At 33.2% G+C, this 27351-nt stretch overlaps 1 protein-coding gene across 2 annotated transcripts; it reads left to right on the forward strand.

Moving 5' to 3' along the window:
• The first annotated feature begins 19313 nt into the window (after positions 1–19313).
• On the forward strand, positions 19314–26423 carry LOC114403074 (ankyrin repeat domain-containing protein 13C-like). Of its 2 annotated transcripts, XM_028365793.1 has the most exons (4): positions 19314–19824; positions 19977–21816; positions 25547–25898; positions 25990–26423. In XM_028365793.1, exons 2-3 carry the CDS (start codon positions 20203–20205, stop codon positions 25880–25882), a joined length of 1950 nt encoding a protein of 649 aa, XP_028221594.1. In that variant the 5' UTR covers positions 19314–19824; positions 19977–20202; the 3' UTR covers positions 25883–25898; positions 25990–26423. The 2 variants fall into 2 exon arrangements, with proteins under 2 accessions (XP_028221594.1, XP_028221593.1); XM_028365792.1 differs by having other exon boundaries at positions 25547–26423.
• The last annotated feature ends 928 nt before the right edge of the window (positions 26424–27351 follow it).

Consider the following 27351-nt stretch of genomic DNA (forward strand, 5'->3'; position numbering starts at 1 on the left):
CCCACGGCCTCACACTCGTGTTTTAAACACGTATAACATATTGCGCTACAATTTAACACTGGTTCCTGAATAGGAAACCTACACTTTCTCTTTAACACTGGTTCCTAAATAGGAAACCTACACTTTCTCTTTAACACTGCGCATTTACACTTTTCTCAAGATAACACTGGTCGGGTTATTGTACAATTCACAACTTACAACACAAATAATGTCACATCAAGAGTTAATCACACACTTATTTACAACCAAAACTCATTCACAATTTCACATCTCATAATGTCACAATCTACCATCACATGTTTTCACGTATCTCACAATTCAACACCTGTTCTACTTTACACTTTTACTCAATCTCAATAACAATATTATAATCTCAAGGCAATATATTATTCCACAATTCATCATATATTTCATTTATAAGCACTGCTCATGAATTATACAATACCCCCGACCTCACACTTGTGTTTCAAACACGTTTAACACATTGCGCTACAATTTAACACTGGTTCCTGAATAGGAAACCTACATTTTCTCTTAAACACTGCGCATCAACGTTTTTCTCAAGATAACATTGGTCGGATTATTGTATAATTCATAACTCACAATATAATTATTGTCACATCAAGTGTCAAACACACACACTTATTCACAATCAAATATCTTGCCCATAATTTAACATCTTATAATATCACATCAGTCATCTCATTTTTACATGTATCTCGCAAATTGACACATTCAACTTTACCCTACTCAATCTTCACTATAATATTATAATATCATTATAATAACTTATTACACCTTATAACTCATACACATCACACAATAATAATATTTGCATGATACAAAACATATATATGTATATAGTAAATTAAACTACATTGTTTTTAATCAAAGGATTTCTATAACAATTAATTTAATATTACATTAAAATAAATTACCACTAGACATTAACCTTATAATTTTCTTTAATTTATTATTCTAGTATTACAATAATTATATACACATAACATGTTGATCATCGTCGTAGAAAAATTAGAACAAGATAATAATTTATATTAAATAAGTCATTGAATAATATTATTTAAATATAATTTACGTTAATAAAAAGAGCTTAATTTTTCTAAGGGGTTCACACTCAACACCAAAACACATCAATTTCATAGCAATTTCTCATTGGGACATCAACTGATTCATCAAACATATATAATTCACTGTAATAATTATAAGGATAAAATGAAAATTGCGAAAACATCCAAAAACCCATTCTAATTGATATCTCTAAGGATCCCTACACATGTTCTCACTAATCCCCACATGTGAATAACTCATCCCTTACCTCTGAGCGGACTCACGTGTCTTCCGACAACGATAGCGGCATCTATAGCGGTTCCCTGAGATTTCTCAAGTTTTTCCTCCGACTGCTCCAATATAATTCTCGAACGTCAGAGAGATAGAGAAGAGATTGAAGCCTCCACTTGTACTGTCTTCATGCGATTCCTTTTTCTTCCACCATGAATATTATCTCGAAAATCCCAACGGTGAGAGTTTGCAAAATTGAATTTCGAACAACATATCCAAATTTCATGAAAATCCAACGGTTAACGAAACCGGGATCATAGTTTTACCGAGACAGCTTTGGGTTTCTGCGGGAAAATAAAAAGCTACAATGAGAAGGGTTTTCCTCTAAGCTCGGACATGATTTTACAATTCCCAACGGTGAGAATGCTCGAAATTGGGTTGAAAACGTGGTACTCAAATTTAACGATGATCCAACGGTGAATGAGTCCAAGATCATCATTTTTCTGAGACAGGTTTTGTGGGCTGCGGGAAAAAGAAAGGGTTTTGAGAGGAGAAGGGGAAAAACGAAAATGAGAGGCAGAGGAGGCTAAGGAATCAGTCTGAAAAACCTAGCATGTTGCTATTTATAGCTAGGGGCATTTACGACCTATTCTTTACTCTATTTATTTATTTTTATTAGTTTTACTAAAAAACTTTTTAAATTTATTTATGAAAAAAATGGGATGTTACATAAATCCTTGCTAAAAAAATAAACATGTGAAAATACAACACAAAGCAAAAAATGAACACTTGGGTGAAACTTTATAATATGCATGTCATATTCTTACTAGGGTACCTTACAAATTATTATTTTTTTGAAAACCCCTTTATGAGTTATGGAGAAAAAGAGAATCACATATGAAATATCTTAAATTGTGGGGGTGCCTTGCAAATGTTAACATTCCTATTAATAAGAAAAAAATTGGACCAAAGATTGTTGATTGTGGTTGTTGGATATTTTTTACATAATACTACTTATAGATTCTTGGTTGTTAATTTAGAAGTGTCCAAAATTTCTAATGATACTGTTATGGAATTTAGAGATGTCACTTTCTTTGAAAATGTTTTTTTGTTGAAAAATTAATTGTCTAAATATGTTTGTGATACTTCTTGTTCTAATTTATCATCTTGTAGTATTGCTAATAAAGATATTTTTTTTGAACCTAGGAGGAGTAAAAGATCTAAAAAAGTTAAGAATTTTGGTTCTGAATTTTGCTCTTTTCTACTTGAAAATGATTCTAAAACTTATGGTGAAGTCATGAGGTCTATTGATGCACCTTTTTTGAAATAAGCTATTAAATGAAACGAGTTATCTTAAAAATAATAAAACTTGGTTTCTGACTAATCTTTCCTCTGGTTGTAAAAGTATAGGTTGTAAGTAGGTTTTTTGAAAGAAACTAAGAACTGATGAATCTATAGAAAAGTTTAAGGCAAGAATTGTTGTGATTGGTTGTAAATAAATAGAACGTGTAGATTTCTTTGATACATATTCTCGTGTTTCTAAAGTTACTACTATTAGAGTCTTAATTGCACTTGCTTGTGTTTTTAATTTGGAAATTCATCAAATAGATGTAAAGACTTTCTTTTAAATGGTGAATTAGAAGAAAAAATTTATATGAGCCAACCTAAAGGCTTTGTAGAACCGGGTAAGGAAAAGAAAGTTTGAAAACTTGTTAAATCCTTATATGGTTTGAAACAAGCTCCAAAACAATGGCATGAAAAGTTTGATCAAGTTGTTTTTTCATATGTTTTTCAAATCAATAATAGTGATAAATGTGTGTACGTGGAACAATTTGATGATAGTAGATGTGTCATTTTATGTTTATGTGTGAATGACATATTGATATTTGATAATAATATGTATTTCATAAATAATGTGAAGTCTTTCTTGTCTAGTAATTTTGATATCAAGGACTTCGGTCCTGTAGATGTGATTTTGGGTATTAAGCTTATAAAAAAAATGATGACATGATTTTAATCCAATCACATTATGTTGAAAAACTATTGATGAAGTTTAATTATTTTGATGTGAAACCTGTTTCTATTCCTTATGACTCATCCATTAAGTTAGAAAATTTTGAGTAAAGGAATTTCTTCACATAAATATTCTCAAATTATTGGTTCTTTGTTGCATTTGACAAACTTCTCTAAGCCTGATATTGCATATGCAGTTGGTAGATCAGGAAGTAATTGAGGAGTTTAGTGATGCAAATTGGATTTATGATTTTGATGAAACAAAATTGACTATGTCTTTACTTTAGCTGGTGTGCAATATCATGAAAATCTGCTAAGCAAACTATTATTTCACGTTCTACCATGGAAGCAGAAATTATTGCTTTAGATACTGCTACTAGTGAGGCTGAGTTTCTTAAAAATTTGTTATGTGATTTGCCATTGTTCAATAAGCCTATACCTCCAATTTCAATGCATATTGTGATAGTCAAGTTGCTATATCTAAAATTACTAGCAAAAAATTTTAATGAAAAAATAAGACACTTGAGAGTGAGACATAAGTCTATCAGATATTTGATTTCTCATGGTATCATTTCTCTTGACTTTGTCAGGTCAAAAAACAATATTGTGGATCCGCTTACAAAAGGGTTGACGTGTCAACAAGTACGTGAGTCGTTGAGGGGAATGAGACTAGAACCCATTATTTAGTTACAACAATGGACACCTGTCTCCATGTGATTGGTGATCCCATGAATGGAGTTCAATGGGTAACAACAAAATTGTTTGTTGACAAAAGTATACCAAAAAAAATTTTGTGGAGTCATTCAATGAGGTGTATTATAAATTGTGGCAATATTAAAGTTGAGGTATTTATATATGTATAATTTTTGGTAAAAAAAATACCTCTTAATGAATCCGATAACAATTATTGTAGGGGTGAAGGTCACAAACCACTCTTTGAGGATTCACCTAGTGAGTGTGGTGGTGAGGCCATCACTGTGAGATATGGGCTAATCTCTAAGTGACACTCATGAAACAAGATACATGCGCAAGGCTGTGAAACGCGCGACCACTGATTAGAACCTAAGTGAATGTCAATATTGTAGGGGTTGTGTACTAAAGTTCGATTAAAGAAGGTGTAGTTCAAGACAAATAAGTCACTACATTTTTCTCGAGTAAAAGTTTATAAACACTAGGTATAAGGCTCAAACCTGAAAGGTTCCTTATACCAAAATACAATATCACATGTTCTTTCTTTTACGTCTCTATACAGATTATTTTTTAAAAATATTTTAAAATTTTAAATTATGTGGGGGGAATGTTAGTAAATATTTTTTTTATAATTTAAAATTTATAAAAATATGTTACTCATATAAATTCTGTTTTTATGAAATAAACTATTTGTTTTAGAATCTGTTACGTAAAATTAAATTTTCTATTTTTTCTAAGATTTTGCTTTAGCGGGTCAATACAGTTTGTTTTGTTACATATTTTGTATGTTTGTTTTTATCTGCATGTTAGTTTCCAACGGTCACTTAGTTTTACTTTAAAATTTTTGTTGTTGTATAGGAGGTTTATGCCTATATATATATATATATATATATATCTTTCCTCCTCTCTAGAAAACCCCATAAGCATAAAAAAATAATATGCTTTCTTCCTCTTTAAATTTTGTCTTTTCCTTTCTTATAAAAAAATTATTTCTGAGAGTAAGAGCATTATTCTTTTCCTACCAGTGCAGTGAGAACGTTTTCTCTTTAAGAATAGCGTTGTTTTTGCGCTCCAAAATTTTTTCCCTTAAATTATTTTTCTTTGTGCTCATTGTATAATATATTACATTGTTGATTCATGTTCTGTCAACTGAAGTTATTTTGCTATTATTGCTTTCTTATTTAGTTTAAGACTTTGCATTTTTTTTCTCATTTATTTCTTTTATTTAATTTTAATTTTTCTAACACAAAGGAGGAGCAACAGAATGTTCCTACAATGCTGCAATAGCCACATGAAGACCCATGGACAATCAAAAAAGTTTTGGTAAAATCTAATGTGAAAATTCAACTTCTAGTGCTGAAGGATAATTTTGCTGCCTACTGCTACATGTCGTGAGACCTATGCATTCTCACCAGGATACATGCCATGAACACTTGAGATGTGGAATGAAGACACCAGAGACATTTCCATTGTCCTTCTTAACAAATGGGGCAAAAGAACACAGAAGTCTTACGTTTTCGAGAGTGAATGGATAGAAAATTTTGTGAGGAAAATGGGACTCAAGCTTCTTGATTAGACTGGTCTATGTTGGGATCATGCAACCAAACATATTAAAGTTTATGTTAGTACTCTTGTCATTTAGTTTGTGTTAGCAATAACAATCAGAATTTTATGATTGAGAGAAATCACACTCACGCGCAAACCCAAGGATTAATGTTAGGGTCACGGCAGAGCTAGGGGAGACGAGAGGGAAGGTCGAGATGAGGAAGAAAGTGAAAAGGTTCACTTATTCGAGGTAGGGTCCTCCTAAAGATAACTACTCAAGTGCTTGTTCTTATTATTTCATGAGGATACTCAGTAACTTATATATTACTGAGAGATACAAGCGCATAACTGCCATAACGGAAATCGGAAATCTAACAAGCCCTAACAGCTTTAACAGATTATTGACTACACGTGCTAATGATTGGCACTTAACGTGCACAATGCGTGAGTGGGTATCTAGCTGACGTAATCTCGCAAGTATGCAGGTCTAGTTACTGCACGTGTGGGTCTCGCGGGAGCATTATCAGTCGTGGTGGTGCTGTGGGCTTCTTCATTAGCATCATCGTCAGGAGCCTGAATACTAACAATTAACCATGATCCTTTGTTTCGGGAGGATTATTGGAGTACCACCACAGTCCCACATTGAATAAAAAGGGCTGAAACAGTTTATAATTACAAACATGTCTATATTAAATTGAATATTGCCAAGTTTTTTCCCTTACCTACTCTAAATTTCAATTTTGTTACAAGTTTTAAATAACTAAGTGAATTAAACTAAAAAATCACAAGGTTTTTGTATGCTAGAATTTCATATAGCAATTCCAAAGTTTCAATAAAATGACTTTAGAGTATGTTTAATTTTAAACAAAAATTTTAATTTCCTGCACAGAGAACCTGGGCCATGACTTGTGTCTTTGACTGAATGTTTTAGTAGGGACATAGGGTGTGATGGTGTACGCCGTCATGTTCCAGTTCTCCTACTACTCCTCATGCCGCATCAATATTTTTTTTTTCTGTTTGAAAGCACATCAATCATATTTTTTCTTCTTTTTGCATTCATTTTCTTATACCCTCACAATTTTAATTTTTTTATTTCAAACACAAAATTTGGAAAATAAAAGAATTTCAATTTCCCTAATCTAAACACACTCTTAGAGTTTTTTTTAAAGGGAAGAAACTTAACAATATTCCTACCAAAACTTCTAAAGCATTTAATCTTAATCAAAACGAAAAAAGGATATCTTTTTAAAAATCTACACGTTCTATATTAAAATAAAAGATGACTAAATTTATTTTAGTTATACACTAAATACATAATATTGATACTTATTATGTATCGGTAGATGAATATTTAGAATTTATAAGAATTGATTAAGTAACAAATTTAAGTGCTTTATAATTTCATAATATTTTACTAATTATTTTACAATAGATATTTGAAGTGTATATACATTTTTTCATGAAAATATTATTTGTTGCAATGATTTATCTATCTGTGATATATTTTTATTTGTATATCTATTAACTTGTCTGTCATATCTATTTCATTGTTTTCCTATATTTGTCATACTATCTATTTATTTTAGTATCATAAACTGATGTTTGATTATAAAAAGATCATGGTTCTTCATGTAATATTATTTTATGTATTCAAAATAATTTTAATAAATATTTTTCTTAATCATGAAAAATTTACACTCAATTTTATAATAACTAAAATAAATAAAATTAATTGTGTGAGATATGTCTAATGAAATGGGGTGTTACACTCACCACATGTTGAGCATTAAAGAGGTCAGCCAACCCGGTTTAGTCCTCCAGGGGTTGGTTGGATAGGTGGATTGACTTATTAAATTTTTAAAAATAATAAAAAATAAAAATAAAAAATATTTTTCTTTGATTTTTTATTTAAAAAAATAATTCTTTTTATCAAAGACATTTATTAATTAAAATGATTCAAATTTAAATACAAATAATAATAGAATATCTCAAACAATCATTCAAGCATCTAAAATACATAAATATTATTCAAAAGTTTGAAAATATTGAAGTCAAAAAATGAAATTCAACCATCCAATTGTCCAAACATTAGCCATAGTAAGTTCAACAATATTAAATTCTTAAATACACCAAATTGTCAAGGTAATTTTTATTTTATTAGTATACTATTTTTTTAGTTTAAATGGTTAAATGTGTCAATCTAACTTGAACTCACGAATTGAGTGAGTCATATTACAATTTAGTCTTAATTATGAAAAAAAAAATTTGACTCAACTTGATCTTGTCTTGTGCTGGGTTGGACTAACACTTTTAATGACTTGATTAGATTGGTTCACCAATTTGACCACATAATCAACTAGGTCAAACGAGTTTCTATTGAGTCAATGACATATCCAATCCAATAAGTGATTAAAACTTATTATACCATTAATTCTTGACCAACTTATCAAACCGGTTGGTCCTAGTTAGTTTTTACAACTATGTTTTATATTACTAATTTGATATAGTTATTATCTTGTCTAGCTACTTTTAATATTGCAAACCAAATTAGTATTTTACTTACCTTCGGTCTTTTTGAAAGAAATTAGTAATGATATATTTTACATTATCATTTGGTTTTATAAAAAGGATAAGAGATAATACTTATTTGTTAAATCAACTATTGTTGGTGAAGCATTATGTTAAAAAAAATCATGTTTATTTCCACGTTAGATCTCTAAAGCTCCACAATACCATATTAAATAATTATATGTTACTGATACTCTAAGTTTATTACTTTGTCAGCTACTGAGGATTACTACAACTCATATAACCTATTTAATCAATAAAATTAGACTTTAGATCAAAGTTTAATACTTGAAGGAAATAAAAAGAATGAATATTACTTGCTGAAAATTTTCAGAAGCCAGGATAACTTAATTTTCCTATGCTGGTTATTAACAGTGTATACAACCATTTGATTGACAACGAATCGACCACAAATAAGTTGCAGTTAGTGATAACTGAATTATAATTGTAAACATGATATAATATAAATTTAATTTAAATTTATGAAGAAAAAAGTGTGTCTACTGTGCCTTAGAATTGATTCATAGCAATATATCCGTAGAATATTCTGTCAAATAAAATGGGGGACATAATTAATCAATGATCAAATAATCTGGGTAGAGTAAAATCTCAAACAGCAATTAACAGTAAAAATGAAAAGGAAATAGGAAAGCAGGTTCCTTCTTTTGTGGCTTACATGCTTGCTGCCTTTTCCCATCGTTTCTCTTATCCAATGGATCCTTTCCTTCTCTAGCGGATTTTTCCTCACTATTTCTTCTCTTCCAAAATCATTTTTCACGAAACTTCATCAGCAAAAGTTACAAAGCTCCATTCCTTTTTCTTTACATCGTTTCCCCTCAATCTATGAAGAAATGACAAAAAAAAAATCCATTAAATTGAAATATAATCAGCAGCACTAAAATTAAATTTATACGGTACTCTAATTTCAAAATATCCTCTCTTTTTCAAGTCCTTAAAAAGAGTTTAATTTAAATATTAGGTGGTACTATCATATCATCTAATAATAAATGGTCTTATACGACAAGTTTATTAATTTTTGTTATTTTTTTTTATAATAAAGACAATAGAGATCAAATTTAATTTTTTTAAAAAATATTTTTAGGATTCTAGTAAAATATGAAAAGTATTAATTTTGTCTTCATAAAAATTTCCATATTAATTTGGTCTTTTTAAAAATAAAACATATTTTGACTGACATGACTAACAATCTTACACGTATAATTTAATTACAAATGAATTAAACAATTTATGGAGATTAAAAGCTCCAAAATAAATTAAGCAATTTTTAGCTGTTAAACACACCTAAAAGTTTTTCCTTATTGAGTGATTTTCTTGCACTTTCTAATGAGATTAGGGAAAAGATGAAGCAACATTGAATTTTGGTGTCTTCTAGGTATGCTTGAGAAGGTAGAGAGAGAAAGTAATTAAGTTACGTTAAGAAAGTTACTATTGAGAACCAACAAAAATATGTTTTATTTTTACAAAAATCAAATTAAATTATTATGTATTGGAGTATTGTAAAGGATATGCAATTATTCAACTATAGTCTAGGTAGTTAGTTTACCTAAGTTAAGTTTGTTTAGTTAGTTAGAGTTAGTTTCTCAGTTAGTTAGAATTAGTTAGTTGTCCTAACTAACTAGTCTATATATATAGAACAATAAGCATTGAATCTTTGGGTTAATGAAACTGATTTTCTCCCCTGTTCATTTCTGTTATCTTTTCTATTATGGTATCCAGAGTTCGATTAAAGGGATAAACAATGGCAGAATCAAACAATCCCTTTCCTTAATAGCTACAAAATCTCCACCTCTCGTCCACCTAGTGCTATGTTGACAAACACTGACTCTTAATCCAACAATTTCAATTGGATCCCTCATTTTGGAGCATCCTTTCATGTCATTGGGGAATCCCAAAATATTCAACAATTAGCTCCTTTTAAAGGTCCTAACCAAATTTTCATTAGTAATGGTCAAGGTTTGAACATTCAATCCAGTGGTTCATCTCATTTCATTTCTCCACATAATTCTAATGTCTCTTAACCAGCTTTTACATGTGTCTTCTATTACTAAATATCTTACGAGTGTAAGTAAATTTGCTAAAGATAATCAAGTTTATTTTGAATTTTACTCACATTTTTGTGTTGTTAAATCTCAGATTTCCAATGAGATCTTACTTCAAGGCCCTGTTGGACTTGATGGACTCTTCAATTAAAACTACAAAGCTTACTAGTCAAATCATCAACTTCTTGTTTTGTTTCTAATTCTAATTTTGTTTTTCCTACTTGTATTGATTTTGTTGTCTCTATGGAGACTAAGACCAAAAACCTATGGCATGCTAGACTTGGTCATCCAAATTTCCATGTAATGAAACGTGTACTACAACAATGTAATTTACCTCTATCCAATAAAAATGTTGTTGATTTATGTGCATCTTGTTGTGTAGGAAAGTCTCATAGAATTCCTTCTTCTTTGTCCAATATTGTTTATTCTACTCCTTTAGAGTTAATTTGTAGTGATATTTGGGGTCCCTCTCATGTTACTTCAACCAATGACTACTTATATTACATAGCATTTTTTGATGCCTTTTCAAAGTATACTTGGATTTATCGCATAAAGAGAAAATAAGAAACATTTCAACAGTTCAAAGCCATGGTAGAACTTTAGTTTAATTCCAAAATTAAATGTCTTCAAATTGATTGGGGAGGAGAGTTCAGACCTTTTGCCCCTTTTTTAGCTAAACTTGGCATAACCCATATATTGATATGTCCACTCACTCATCACCAAAATGGAGTGGTAGGAAAGGAAACATAGACATATAGCTGAGTTTGGTCTTATTCTTCTGAAACATGCATCTTTACCTCTTAAATTTTGGGACTATGTGTTCACTACAATTGTGTTTCTAGTAAACAGATTACCATCATCCTTCCTTAATTTTGATGTACCATATACTATGCTTTTTAAACAACCACTTGATTATACTGTTTTAAAGATTTTTGGTTGTGTCTATTTTCCTTTTCTTAGACCTTATAACAAGCATAAATTTGATTACAGGTCACAAAAATGTCTCTTTCTAGTATACTCTACTTCTCACAAAGGTTGCAAGTGTCTTTCATCTTTAGGAAGAATGTTTATTTCCAAAGATGTTGTGTTTAATGAAATCAGATTTCCATATACTGATTTGTTTATGTTAGAACAAATGAGACAATTGGTGAAAGTTTGAAAAAGAAAAGAAAAAAAAACTTCAAGTCCCACATCGCTCAGAGTAAATACTTGAATAGTGTTTCACTCCCTATATATATAGAGCCCGTTTCTTCATTTTTTCTTGTCCCAGTTGAGAAGCATTTCCTTAACTTTTCTTTCTCCCTCCCATATTTCAGCCGATGCATTTCCGACAAACTTCTCCCTCTTTCTTTCTGTCGCACTAAATTTTCGGCTGGCTATTAGAGTGACTTTTCAAGTCATATTTTTCGGTTGACTATTACAGTGACTTTTCAAGTCATATTTTCGGGTGGCTTTAGAGTGACTTTTCAAGTCATACAAGAGGGTGTAATTCTAGAAAGGTTCCCTCATTGCAGTGAAAATCTTATACAGTGATCTGAGCTGTTTTATCCTGGGGACTTCGTGGTTAATAGTCTGCTTGCACAATTTTTGGCAGTGTCACGAAACGTCTTAAAGAAAACGACATTGTTCGCGACTCAGCCAGTAATTATTTCGGTTTGTCATAAATTATTTTTACAACAATTTTAAGACGGATTCGGTTTTGCCATGACTACCGTAGATATTACTGGCTCAAACAACAATGACCTCAACAAACCTTTTAGGTTTGAAGGGTATCATTTCAAACGTTGGCAACAAAAGATAATGTTTTCTTTAACTATAAGGAAAGTTGCCTATGGTTTGAACACTGATATTCCAGTGGTACCTGAAGATGCTGAGAAGGAAGTGAAGGATAAAATGACTATGGAATTAGCTCTCTGGAATGAAAATGATTACCTGTGCAAGAATTTCATTCTGAATGGGTTAGCTGATGATCTCTATGATTATTATAGCACATATAAGTCTGCCAAATTAGTTTGGCTGGCTCTGGAAAAGAAGTATGATATTGAGGAAGTTGGGACTAAAAAGTATGTTGTTAGCCGCTACCTCAAGTATCAAATGACTGATGATAAATCAGTAGAGTCTCAATCCCATGAGATATAGAAAATTACTCATGATATCATATCAGAGGGTATGGCTTTGGATGAGCAATTTCAGGTTGTTGTCATCATAAACAAGTTGTCTCCTGGCTGGAAGGATTTCAAACACCTTCTCAGACAAGACCAAAGAATTATCTTTGGAGTCTCTGATCACACGTCTGTGCATTGAGGAAGAGGCACGCAGACAAGATCAGAAAGATGAAGTGTTGGTTGTGTCTCACAACAACACTAAAAGGAAGAACACAGGTGCAGTTCTGAAGCCTATTGGCAAAAACTTTAAGAATCAGAGCCACAATGTGAACAATACCTCCAACCGCAACAAGAACCCCCAAGGGTCCAACATGCTAGACAACATCCACCTACCAAGAATAATCCTGGTGAACCATTCCTCTACTACAATTGTGGCAAACCAGGACATATGGCACGTAAATGCAGAAATTCTTCAATGACAGGTGCTCCCCAGGCTAACATGACTCAAGAGTCATACATAGCTGTGATAACTGAGATCAATATGATTGGAGGATCAGATGGATGGTGGGTAGACACTAGCACCTCCCGCAATGTCTACTATGATCGTGCTATGTTTAAAACATACACGAATGTTGAAAATAAGAAAGTGTTGCTGGGTGATTCCCACACCACTACTGTTGCTGGAACTGGAGATGTTGAACTGAAGTTTACCTCTGGAAAGAATTTGATCCTCAAAGATGTGATGCATACTCCAGAGATGAGAAAGAATCTGGTTTCTGGTTTTCTTTTACACAAGGCTGGGTTTACTCAGACCATAGGTGCAGATTTATTTACTTTGACCAAGAATGGGATATTTGTAGGGAAAGGGTACGCCACTGATGGCATGTTCAAATTGAATCTTGATATTAATAAAGTTTCTCCTTCTTCTTACTGTGTGATTTTAATATCTGGCATTCTAGACTTTGTCATATAAATAGTCGTTGCATATTTAACATGAGTAACTTAGGTTTTATTCCAAATCTATCTTCAAATCACTTTGAAAAATGTGTTTTTTGCAGTCAATCTAAAATAACTAAGAAATCACATAAATCAGTAGTTAAAGAATCCGAGCCATTGGATTTAATACATTATGATATATGTGAATTTGATGGAACGTTGACCAGAAATGGAAAATGATATTTTATCACTTTTATTGATGACTGCTCTGATTATACATATGTATATCTTATGAAAAATAAAAGTGAAACACTTGACATGTTTAAGTTATATGTAACAGAAATTGAAAATCAATTCAATAAGAAAATTAAGAAACTTCGAAGTGATAAGGCACAAAGTATGATTCTAGTTTGTTTAATGAGTTTTATAACTTGCATGGAATCATACATGAGACGACTGCTCCATATTCACCTGAAATGAACGGTAAAGCTGAAAGAAAGAACAAAACTTTTACAGAATTAGTTGTAGCTACTATGTTGAGTTCAAGTGCAACATCTTTTTGGTAAGGCGGAATTTTATTAACTGTTTGTCATGTGCTAAATAGAATCCCCAAATCAAAAAGCAAGACATCTCCCTATGAGATATTAAAGAAAAGACAACCAAATTTGTCCTATTTGAGAACTTGGGGATGTCTGGCCTATGTAAGGATCCCAGACCCCAAAAGGGTTAAACTCGCAAGTAGAGCCTATGAATGTGTGTTCATTGGTTATGCTATTAATAGCAAAGCGTATAGGTTTTATGACCTAAACGCAAAAGTGATCATAGAGTCAAATGATGCTGATTTTTATGAAAATAAATTTCCTTTTAAATTAAGGAATAGTGGGGGTACTTCATCCAGTCATCTTCCTGCTATTAGTAGTGAAAATCTTGCACAACCAGAACCAGAAATAGAGCATCGAAGAGGTAAGAGAGCAAGAATTGCTAAAGACTATGGGCCCGATTATATGGCCTATACATTAGAGGAAGATCCATCAAACCTCCAAGAAGCTTTGTCTTCTTTGGATGCTGACTTGTGGCAAGAAGCCATTAATGATGAGATGGATTCTTTAGAATCTAACAAGACCTGGCATTTAGTAGACTTGCCTCCTGGTTGCAAACCAATTGGTTGTAAATGGATCTTGAAAAAGAAACTAAAACCTAATGGTACTATGGATAAATACAAGGCTCGCCTTGTAGCCAAGGGTTTTAGGCAAAGAGAGAATGTGGATTTCTTCTGTTAGACAAATGGTCTCAGTTATCTTAAGAAAGGGGGGGGAGTTGAATTAAGATAACAAGAACTATTCCCCAATTAAAATTTTACTCTCTCTTTTTAGATTAACAATGCACCCTTAACACGAATTACTCAAAAGACAATTCAAAATAAACTTCTTTCAAGCCAAAGATAAATAGTAATAAATAAAAGAAGTTTAAGGGAAGAGAGAAATGCAAATTTGATTTATACTGGTTCGACCACTTCCCGTGCCTACGTCCAGTCCTCAAGCAACCCACTTGAGATTTTTCACTCTCTTGTAAAATCCTTTTACAAGTTCTGAACACACAAGGACAATCCTTCCTTTGTGTTCAGAATTCTTTTACAACAAGAGACCCTTGGTCTCTTAATCCCTTTTTAGAAGTAAGAAGAAGAGAAGAAGAAATCTCTCTTGAAAGAGATAGATTGTACAATGAAGATCAATCACAATTCCTTATTGAATATGCAAGTGTTTGACCAAGGAATCTTTGAGAGGATAAGACATTTCAATTAAGAAAAACTCTCTTAATCTTTTGAGAGGATAAAACTTTTTGGGCAATGAAAACTATCTCACAATTCGTGTTTCCAAGTCACATATAAATAGACCTTTAATGGCCATTCATAAACCATTTGAATAGATGTGACTCTTGGAAGTTATTTTCTGAAAATCTCCTTCGGTAATCGATTACAGGATTTGTGTAATCGATTACAGGTTTAAAAATTTGAATTAAAACGTTTATTAACTGCTGATAATCGATTACCAATATTGTGTAATCGATTACACAGTCTAAAATTTGAATTCAAATATTTAGTAGCTGTTGTAAATCATTTTTGGCCACTGGTAATCGATTACATCCTCTGGTAATCGATTACCAGAGAGTAAATATCTTGAAAAACACTTTTTAACTTAAATTACTTGGCCAAACCTTTTGCTATATCAAATAGGAATTCCATTCCTGACATACTAGTGATCATCTTGATGTTGTGGCTTGTATTCTTGAATCATTGTCTTGAATTTAAACTTGAAAAGCGCATTTGCATCATTTGCATCAAATCATCATGATCATCATCAAAACACCAAAGTCATTTGCTTCTACATCTTTGACACCTTTTCACCAATCACTAGAATAACATCTATTCAGGTGCTAATATCTCTTGCTGCTATTCACAGTCTAGTGATACACCAAATGGATGTTAAAACTGCTTTTTTAAATGGTGAATTGGAAGAGGAAATCTATATGGAGCAACCTGAAGGGTTTGTGATTCATGGACAAGAAGATAAAGTCTACAAGTTAGATAAATCTTTGTATGGTCTAAAACAAGCACCTAAGCAGTGGCATGAAAAGTTTGATAACTTAATAGTCTCAAATGGGTTTAAGGTGAATGAAAGTGACAAATGCATTTACTACAAATCTGTAAATAATATTTGCACTATCATATGTGTATATGTCGATGACCTTCTCATATTTGGTTCAAATATTCATGTAGTGAACGATGTGAAATCATTGTTGTGTAACAACTTTGATATGAAAGACCTCGGAGAAGCAAGTGTAATCCTTGGTATTAAGATTACCAGGTCAAAAGAGGGAATTTCTCTGGATCAATCTCACTACATTGAGAAGATCTTAAAGAAATATGACTACTTTGACTGTAAACTTGCTACACCATATGATCCAAGTGTAAAACTGTTTAAGAACACTGGTGAAGGTATACGACAAACTGAGTACGCAAGTATCATTGGTAGCCTTAGGTATGCCACTGATTGTACTAGACCCAACATAGCCTATGTTGTGGGATTACTATGCAGGTTTACTAGTAGACCTAGTATGGAGCATTGGCACACTATTGAAAGGGTAATGAGGTACCTTAAAAAAATCATAAACCTTGGATTACATTATAAAAGGTTTCCCGTTGTACTTGAAGGATACAACGATGCAGATTGTAACACTCTTTCAAATGATTCCAAAGCAACCAGCGACTATATATTTAGCATAACTGGTGGGGTTGTTTCTTAGAAGTCAAAGAAACAGACTATCTTAGCTCAGTCCACTATGGAATCTGAGATGATAGCACTAGCAACTGCTAGTGAGGAAGCAAGTTGGCTGAGAAGCTTACTTGTAGAGATTCCTTTATGGGAAAGACCGATACCAATTGTGTTGATCCATTGCGATAGTACCGTGACTATTGCAAAAATTGAGAACCGTTATTACAATGGTAAGAAACGACAGATACGTTGTAAGCACAACATTGTTAGAGAATTACTCTCAACAGGAGCTGTTAGAGTGGATAGCGTACGCACTGGTGATAATTTAGCAGATCCTTTGATGAAAGGATTAGCTAGAGAGAAAGTCCATAACACTTCTAAAAGAATGAGACTATTGCCCTTACTACGATGATCATTCATGATGGTAACCCGACCTAAATGATTGGAGATCCCAAGAACTAGGTTCAATGGGTAATAACAAGTTATGAAGTGATATGAGATGAACATGTTGTTATAAGTGAAAGTAGCATGATTCCTGAAGTAACAAGAGGATGAGTTATGAAAAAATTCTTAATTCTTAATGAGATCTATACTCTATGTTGAGTGGAGTACCTAGGCTACAGGAGTACTCTTGATAGACTCACCTATGTGAATGTGAAAGTAGGGGCCGCTTCATATGAAATTTTGGGCAAAAATTTCTAGAGCGTTCACTATACTGGGATAGACGTGCATGGCATTTAACGCACGGACTTTATAGAATACACCTATGAAAAGGTTGTGTGTGGATTGATGTTGGAGATAGAGTTCAAGACTTCGAGTCACTCTAGTAAAATCTGAATCTTACTCACTATGCAAAGGTTCAAGTTGTTTGACACCTTTGTTTATGCACAAGTGGTAGCCATATCAAGTACTGAAGCAAAATATCAAAGTTTAGCACAAGTAACAACAAAGATTTTATGGATTCAAACTATCTTGTATGAGTTAGGTGTTCCTTTTAAAACACTAGTGGTGTTTTGTGATAACCAAAGTGTTGTAGCGCACATTGGACTAATATCCTATGCTCCATACAAGGACATAACACATGGAAATTGATGTCTTTTTTGTCAGAGAAAGAGTTATAACTAAGTAATTGATTATACATCGTATTCTTGGCCTTGATCAAAGGGTTGATGCTTTAACCAAACCCCTCTCTCCAACCAAGTTTTAGTTTCCAAAGGGAAAATTCAATGTGATTGATCCTTCTCCTAAGTCTCAACCACCCTGAGTTTGAAGGGGGTATTGGAGTATTGTAAAGGATATGTAGTTATTCAACTGTAGTCCTAGGTAATTAGTTTACTTGAGTTAAGTTTGCTTAGTTAGTTAAAGTTAGTTAGTTGTCCTAACTAACTAGTCTATAAATATAGAGTTGCGAGCATTGAATCTCTAGGTTAGTGGAATTGATTTTCTCCCCTTGTTCATTTCTCTGTTATCTCTTCTTTAATACAAAAAATTTTATGATGACGAAATTAATACTTTTCAAATTTTACATGGACCCCAAACATATTTGACTGTAATTTTTTTTAATGTCCTTGAGTATGGAAAAATTGTATTGAAAAGGAAATACCAACTTGTGTGGATTCAGTTCTCAATCAAGATTAGTCACTATTTCCTATGAGAATTATTTCGTACCAATATCATGTTAAAAAAAATTCTTAAGTCCCATCATTAGACTAGCTTTAGTGAATAATTTCTTATTAATCGACAAAGTACGTATTTATATTGATAATATATACTTATTAACCTCATTTTATATATATATATATATATATATATATATATATATATATATCATCATCAATGTAAACAATTTATACTACCAATCAATAAAACTATTATTGTATATAACTTTTAAAGTATTAATATAAAAACATTATTTGTTTACCACATATAATAATTTATGATTGAATGACAAAATAAAAATATTATACTATTCAATACATTCTAACTAGAGAAAAGAACATTATATACTTACCCTATCAACTAGTCACAAACTATTATGTGTAAGTTTATTAACTTTTATAAAATTACTTTAAAAGTTACATTATTGAATGACTATATAAAATTGTTTTAAACTATTGGTTTATTGCCATGAAACTCTTTTAATTAAACTCTTAAACGGGTTATTATAAAATCAACAATTTCTTTAACTATATCATAATTTATAATTGATTAAATATACAAAAAAAGAATTATGCTATTGATATATTTTACAAATTCTTTTAAAGAAAAAGTTAGTTGTATTATGACTTAATTATACAATTCGTCCATTAATTATAATTAAAAGTTCAATTAAGTCCCTTAATTATTAAAAATTTCAATTAAGTCCCTCAATTATTTTAAACACTTCAATTACCTCTTTCAATTATTTAAAAGTTCAATTAGGTCATTTAATTATTTAAAATACTACAATTAGGTCCTTTGTATAATAAAATATAGAAATTTTGATTGGACTTTTAATAATTTAGGAATCCAATTAAATAACTTGATTAAAAAATTTTATAATTGAGGGACATAATTGAACTTTTTAAAAATAATTAAAAGATTTTATTAACTTTTTTAACAATTGAGAGACCTAATTGAATATTTTTAAATAATTAAAAATGTGTTTGAACTTTTTAATAATTAATAGATTTAATTAAACTTTTAGTTTTAATATAAGAGATTAATTAAGCCTTTTCTAATTTGGTGGGCTAGAAAATGAAATTAGAAAATTCTTTTAGATGGTGTCACAAAAACAAGGCATGCCCACCATCTTTGAAACCTTGACTCGACGATATTCTTTACTTTCACTCGCAACTGTTTTTCTTTTCCTTTCTAACTGTCCTCACTTTTTGGTCTTGTATCCCTTTTTAGCTAATCCTTTGCAACATAAACAAGTTCCCCTTTCTTTGCTTCTTGTGGTGGGGTTTTTCTCTTTCCTTGATCCCTTGCTTTGTTATCCTTTTCTTCACTTTTTCTCTCACCAATTTTCTCTCTTCTCACACCTTCTTGTTGTTTTGTAATTTTCCATTTTATTAAAAAAAAGGCAAAATTGAATTTAATATTTAAAAGGTTATTTTTTTATTCTAGAATTTTTGTTTCACGCAACCACATGCATGTTCTCTTCATGCTTGTCTGATCTGGATTGGATCACTAGAATCTTTGCCATCTGCGCTTTTTGTTTGGTACATGAGGGGTAGTAGTGAGTGGTGTGGTGGGGTTTGTGTTGTGTTGTGTGAGTAACACATGATATGAATCCCTGAACTCTTGGGCAATCATATTCATAGGACAAAGCAAACCACAGAATAAAAGAACAAGGTTAGTGTGTTAACTTAGTATCTTCCACACCCCCTTTTGAAATATGCTTGATCTGGGACCCCACAAGATGCTTTTCTTTGATTTCTAATTTTCTCTTGTGCTTTTGTAGTTCTGATTCCAAATGGGTATTTTTTAATTTCTGATTTTTATAGGGACCCTTTTGCTGTGTTCTAGAGGGGAATTGTGAACAAGGGCCTGTTTCATTTGTTGCATCCAACGTTGTGGTTTGGGTGCTGGTTGGTGGGTTGGATTGGGGCAAGTGGAGGGTGGAATACCCAATTGGGAAAAGTTTTGATCTTTGATGGTGGCATGTGTTTATGCAAGTGATTGATAGTGTGGGTTGGTGGTCTGTTGCCGTGTCCCTTGTGCTGTTGAGTTATGGCGGGAATTGATGCTACAAAGTATGGTCATAGTCCTGTGCACAAGGCCTTAGTTTTGAAGGATCATGGTGAACTCAGGAGGATACTTGCTGGCCTCCCACGGCTGCGTAGCACGGCCGAGATTCGCACTGAAGCGGTTTCGATTTTAGAGGAAGAGAAGGCTGATGCCATCGCTGCTGTGATTGACCGGCGTGATGTGCCTAACCGGGATACCCCTCTTCACTTGGCTGTGAAATTCGGGGATGAAGTGGCCACCGAGTTGCTTATGGTTGCTGGGGCAGATTGGAGTTTGCAGAATGAGCAAGGGTGGAGTGCTCTTCAGGAAGCTATTTGCAGTAGAGAAGAGGGTATTGCCAAGATAATAATTAAGCATTACCAGCCTCTGGCTTGGGCAAAATGGTGCAGACGGTTGCCTCGCTTGGTAGGGACCATGCGGAGGATGAGGGACTTCTACATGGAGATTACATTCCATTTTGAGAGTTCTGTGATTCCTTTCATCTCAAGGATCGCTCCTTCAGACACATACAAAATTTGGAAGAGGGGTGCAAATCTAAGGGCAGACATGACTTTGGCTGGTTTTGATGGTTTTAGAATTCAGAGATCAGATCAGAGCATTCTTTTCCTTGGTGATGGTTCGGAAGATGGGAAAGTCCCACCTGGGTCACTCTGCATGATCTCACACAAGGAAAAGGAGGTACTCAATGCTCTAGACGATGCTGGCTTTCCAGCAAATGATGAGGAGGTTCAGCAAGAAGTGGTTGCAATGTCTAAAACAAATATATTTAGGCCCGGGATTGATGTTACACAGGCAGTTCTGTTGCCTCAGTTGACTTGGAGGCGACAGGAGAAAACAGAAATGGTAGGGCCTTGGAAAGCTAAGGTCTATGATATGCACAATGTAGTTGTGAGCATAAAATCTAGAGGAGTTCCTGGAGCCATGACAGATGATGAACTCTTTTCTTCTTGCAATGAAAATGAAACAGAGAGTGAAGAGCTCAATGATATTTTGACTGAGGATGAAAGAAGGCAATTGGAAGATGCACTAAGGTTGGATTCGACAGACTTGAACAATGAGAGTGATGAGGTGATCATTGGGCATCGTCATAGCTGTTATGAACATAGAGAAATTCCTATTGAAGAAGGAAATTATAACAAAAGTGGAGAAAATAAGCTGGAAAAGAAAGGATGGTTTGGTGGATGGAGGAAAAAGGATTCTAAACCTGAAGCTCCAAAGAAGATTGCTCCGCCAAGAAGTTCTCTCTGCATAGAAGAAAAGGTGAGTGATTTATTGGGGGATTCTCCTTCAAGAAATCAGAGTAAGCCAGGAAGACATTCTGTTGAGATAGCTGTGAAGGGTGATGAGTCACGGAGGAGAAAAGATGCCAAAGCTTCTTCTGCAAATTCTGATAGCAGAAGTCGTCACAAGGATGGAAATCGTGAAAATGAATATAAGAAAGGGTTGAGACCTATTCTTTGGCTTTCCCCAAACTTTCCACTAAAAACTGAAGAACTCTTGCCATTGCTTGACATTGTTGCAAACAAAGTTAAAGCAATTCGACGTTTAAGAGAACTCCTTACAACGAAACTTCCAATGGGAACTTTTCCTGTTAAGGTCTGTGCTCATCATCTTTAATTTAAGACCTATTACTAGAGATATGAATATTCTGGGCATATGTGAAATTCTTAATTTGCTTCCATTTTATTTTCTTCTGCATCACTCACTAGGAAGAATTTTACACTTGCTTCTTTACTCTACTTATGCTGCTGTGTGCTGCACATCATGTGTTGGTCTATGGATGTGAACATGTTAGGAAAAGGGAATGAAGGGAGGAAATTGAGGGATAAATGATTAAGGGAGAAAAATCGGAGTAGCAGTGAAAGGATTGGCAGAATAGGAGTCAGCAATAGATCCAAGCTAGAAATAAATCACGTCGATATTCACTATATAGCTATGTTTAAAGGGAAACCTAACATGATAACTTGATAACCAAATCATAAATGAATCAAAATCAAAACCTAATTTCCTAAATAGCACTAGTTTATCAAAAAAATTCACTACATCATGAAAGTATTAGATAGTGATTCTTTGTGCACTGATAGGCATTGATGATGATGTCTGCCTCTATGGTAGCTTAAATGTCACTGTTCATTATTATTATTATTATTATTATTATTATTATTATTATTATTATAAAGTATAAAAAATGTTTGTGCTAGCTAATTAGATATCAATTGTTTTTCTGACAATTAGTAATGATTTACACTTAACTTTTTTTTATCCGTTACACTTTTGACTTTACAGTTGAATTTCCCAGCAGTGAGCTTGAATGTTATTGTATCTTGATTAGTTGACTACATTGTGATACTATTTTTCTTGGGAATTAGGATTAGTTTGGAACACAAACAAACTACAGCACTTTACTATTCATGGTGGTATGCTTACAACTACTTTCTCAGCATTTCTTTTTTCCCTTTCCCTTTTTTTCGGGTACAAAGGAAATCATGTTTTACTTGATTCCAGACTTTCCACTGTCCACATTGTTTTTGTTTTTGATCTGTCAATGTTAGTTGTTAGTTTTTGTTAAAATGTTAGAGGGGAGATTCGAACCCACAATCTCTCCCCTGTTCTCCCTTCAACCCTTAAACCCACCTTCCCAACCATCACGCCAACCTTACAACTCCGCACTGTCCACATCTATTTGGTTGTAGATTTATGGGATGTCTGTCTGATCTGCAGAGAGATCAAGCTTCATCATATAGATACTTTGCTGAGTTAATCTTATGTCTTGCTGTTTTTATTTTGCTTTGATGCCTTATCTTCTATCCATGTGGCTTAAAATGATAATTGGTTGGTTATGAAGCCAACATTCAATGTAACTCATGATGCACCCTGGCATGGACACATTGTTTAAGACCACTGATTTCTTTATGTTTGGGTGGTGGTACTAATGTGTAATATCTGCTTTTGGGAGGGTTTTTTAGGTTGTTGATATTGCTTTCTTAGAGGTTTTTCCTTGCCTTTATCATCTTATCACTCTGCATAATTTACCCTTCTAGTTTTACTAGATTCTACTTAGTTTTCTACCAATCAAGACAGAACAACTTGGGCTTTGTAGTTTGTACTCTTCTAGTTTGTTTGGATTTCTGTAATTAACAGGGTTAATGCAAACAACTTGTTGCATGCTCATAGACCACACTGCTAATTTTCCAACATGTATGTTGAATGCAGTTTTAGTTTAGAAACAGTTGGATTCTTGTTTTTGCATTGTCATATTGCTTCTTTAAGAATATTTTCTCTGGGTTTTTGTTAAGCACTGCTTTTATCCCACTTTTGGGAAAATTATGATGATGAGATACTAGATTTAAAGCATATACAGAATACTAGGAAGCTAAAATTGTGTGGCAATGTGAAGTTTATGCTTTCCCTTAATGCTTGTATACATGAATGTCTATCTTTCCCTTGTGATTAGATTTTGTTTATGGCCAACCTCTAGTTTTGTGTGCATATTATTATGGTTCAAATTCAAGAAAGTTGTCATTTCAAACATGCATATAGATTGGGCAACTTTACTGCATTCTTCATTTTTTTGTGTATTTTGCTATTTGTGTTTCTGAGGATATTTTATCCTTATAGCTGTAGTGTACTCTCCATCATTTTTCTCTTACCAATGTTATTAAACTCTGCCTCGTCATTGAGTTGAGTGGGAGAATTGCAAACATCAAACAATAAAAAACGGTAAATACTGATTCTCTAGTGATTTTGTGATTAGAAAAAGTGAAAAACCATGTGCAGTTGCACACACAATACTGATTCTTGCTAGTGTTCTCAACAAAAAGTGCTCAATGCTTACAACAAAAAGGCTACCTACTAAAGTGCTCTCATGAGGTGCCTACTATCAGCATGGCAAATGATTGGCAACAGCGAATGAAGGTTGGTGAGGAACTTATCATTTATTGCTGTGCCAGTGAGGGACTGAACAGTGAACACCAATCTTGGACAGTGGGTTTGTTTTGGGCTGTCTCTTACCTGCAACCTTCTTTTTTTTCTTCTCATTGGCTCTTCTGGTTTTTCATAATGGGCTAAGACATCAGTTCTTTCAAAATGTGGCCAAGTCATAAACAAGTTGCTAGTGCATCTGATCCAACATGTTAACCAGAGCTGTTATTTGGTCACTTCACTAGATCACCACTTGAGCCTGCCGGTCTGGTTCCAGTTTTCCAAAATTGCTCACTATAAAAGAAATTCTATAGTTGACAGATCCAAACTTGTTTTAAGTCAATGATCAGATCCGAATACTCGTTGGAAATTGTTGTTCAAGTCCCCTCTAAACATTCTGAACTTGACATACTGTGGTAGCAGACATATTCCCTTCTCTCTAGACTTATGATCCTTGGGAATACAATTCTCATTCAGTTTCATGGGTTTGATTAATCTGGATGGGTTGACCTGAACTGATTTGTTGTCCTTGTCACTGGTGCTTTCCTATCAGGTCACTGATTCATTAATTAATAAAAATTGAATTATGTTTATCTAGCTTCTTCAGAAAAGGGAATTGTAATCCCTCTTCTAATTTAAACCTGTTCACTGAAGTCCTGAGTTATTAATTCTTTGACTAGAAACATTCAGCCGCAAAACTTGGATTGGGTCGTGGATCATTGCATATTTTTGTTGCTATGACCACGGATCTTGTTGGAAAGCGGCCTTAATTGCAGTCCGCCTTAGCTATGGCTTCTTTGGGGGCTGTTTCAATTGCAGCCCGCCTTAGCTATGACTTCTTTGGGGGCTGCCTCAATTGCAGCCCGCCTTAATAAGATGAGGATTGCCCAGCTGTCTATTTTTAGTTGGTTTTGTGGGCTTGTGGGGTTGAGTTAGGCCATAAGACCAAATTCTAAGAGATCTTTTTATTGACCTTTTCTTCACTTGTAGTTAGTTTAGATTTTAGAAGCACTAATAATGAACTACTGCCTTAAAGTTTGCTATTCAACTCCTGAATTCAGTATTGACTGATATGATAATGAATATTTGGAATTCGTTACATGCATCTTTGTGGTTATGGGTAGGTCCTTTGATTCTCAGAGCTAGGCTGGTCATATTGAAGGATATTCCTTTGGACTGAAACCCTATCATGTTAATCCTAGCTTGTCACTTAATTGTATCTATATTTTACATCACTGGATTACTATCTTTGTTGCCTTTTCTTTTTCTCTTACATGTTTTCTTTCTCTTTTTCTCTTTATCTTTATTTTAAATCACAGGATTGCTATCTTGGCTTTTTTTTTCTTCTTGCATGTTTTCTTTCTCTTGTATATGATGTTAAATTCATTTCCCCTTGTATATCCAGGTTGCCATCCCTGTGGTTCCCACCATCAGAGTATTGGTTACTTTTACAAAGTTTGAAGAACTAGAGCCAGTAGACGAATTTGCAACACCACCATCAAGCCCATCTGCAGCTGAGCAAGAGAGCCCTGCAGTGCCTCACTTCTCGGCATCGTCTTGGTTTCAATGGATAAAGGCTCCTTATCGCTCTAGTACATCTGCTCCAGGATCCAGCAGTAGGATAGAAAATATTGAAGACCCTTTTGCAATTCCATCTGACTATACTTGGGTTACTGCTGAAGCAAAGAAAAAGAAGATGCAAGAGAAGAACAAGTCAAAGAAAGGAAAAAGTCATAACTGACTAGCCCACTTTATAAGTAAGCTCTACACTTGGGAAGTACTTTGGTTATTTAGAGAACTTGGGCCATTTGTCTGGAAATTGAATTTGAGGCTATATCTTTCATGTAGGAGTGAGTGAGTGGTCCTCCAAGGAGTTGTGCGTTGACAATTTGGGGCTTGTGGCATAAGGAAAAGACACATTGTGATTCTTGCAATAGTTGCTGGAGTTTTCAACTTCACACCAAAGAATTTGTTGATTGTGTTTCAATATATGTGGAGAAACCATTAACTCAGGATAGTTGCAATCACAGCGAGCAACTTTTATATTCATGATTGCAGTTTAAATTCACCTTTGTTTGGTTATATAATTCTTTCCCATGATTTTATTCATGTAAATAAACTGAAGAATTTGTTTACTTGCTTTGGGGGCTTTATCATGGTACGTTCTATTATATTTCAGCAATGATATTGATGAAATTTGGTATCATTTATCATTGACCGGGTGTTGCTAGGTGTACCAGCCATATTGTTTGTGCACCAACAATAAAATTTAATTCCAAAAATACCCTTAATGTTTTATTCTTCCTTTTAAGTTACTTTTTTTATGGTAACGCATTCATTCATTCATTTTCTTGATTTCTTCTGATTTTTTTCATTGTTGTGAGAGGTGCATTGTGTTGCTTCGATTGACGTGAAAGTGTTACGGAGGTACGTTGGTGGTGATTGTGACGGTGGTTGGTTTGATTGTTAATAAAGATACATCGGAAGTATGTCAGTGTTTTTTTTTTTTGTTTTTTTTTTATTTTTGCGTAAAATACATAATAAAGAATCTGTACGTTATATTAAAACTTACAAATTCATTAATTTGTAAGTTATATAAAACTTACAGATTCATTAATTCGTAAGTTTTATATAACTTACGGATTGTAAATCCGTATTGTAACACTTCATTTTTCGTAAATAAATTAAAAAAGTTTTTATTTAAAAATAAATGTAGTTTTAGAAAAAAGTTGAGATTTTTTTATAATTAAATAAATAAGGAGAAATAATTTTATTAATTAAAATAATGATTTAAAGGGAACAAAATAAATATTTTATTATTCATTTGATTTAGAGGGCGAGCCCTGGTGCAGCGGTAAAGTTGTGCCTTGGTGACTTGTTGGTCATGGGTTCGAATCCGGAAACAGCCTCTTTGCATATGCAAGGGTAAGGCTGCGTACAATATCCCTCCCCCATACCTTCGCATAGCGAAGAGCCTCTGGGCAATGGGGTACGAAGTTTTTTATTCATTTGATAGGAAATAAAATAGAGATTTTTTTATAAAACAATAAAAGTAAAGAAAAATAGAGTAAATAATAGGCTGACAGTACCTAACTATAAATAGAGACATATTAGGTCAGTTTTTAGTGTGCGCTTTCTCTTCCTCCCTTCTCCTCCTCCCAAAACACTCTTTTTTTCTCGCTTACACTCAAACCTATCTTAGTAAAATAA

This window comes from Glycine soja, chromosome 20 (genome assembly GCF_004193775.1).
Source record: "Glycine soja cultivar W05 chromosome 20, ASM419377v2, whole genome shotgun sequence".
In the NCBI taxonomy this organism is placed as follows: domain Eukaryota; kingdom Viridiplantae; phylum Streptophyta; class Magnoliopsida; order Fabales; family Fabaceae; genus Glycine; species Glycine soja.

Bases quoted from the DNA above. Each gene is read 5' to 3' on its own strand.
- LOC114403074 (XM_028365792.1), top strand. From the start codon at position 20,203: ATGGCGGGAATTGATGCTACAAAGTATGGTCATAGTCCTGTGCACAAG. The intron at 21,817-25,546 runs GTCTGTGCTCAT...TTGTATATCCAG, and splicing joins TGGGAACTTTTCCTGTTAAG to GTTGCCATCCCTGTGGTTCC.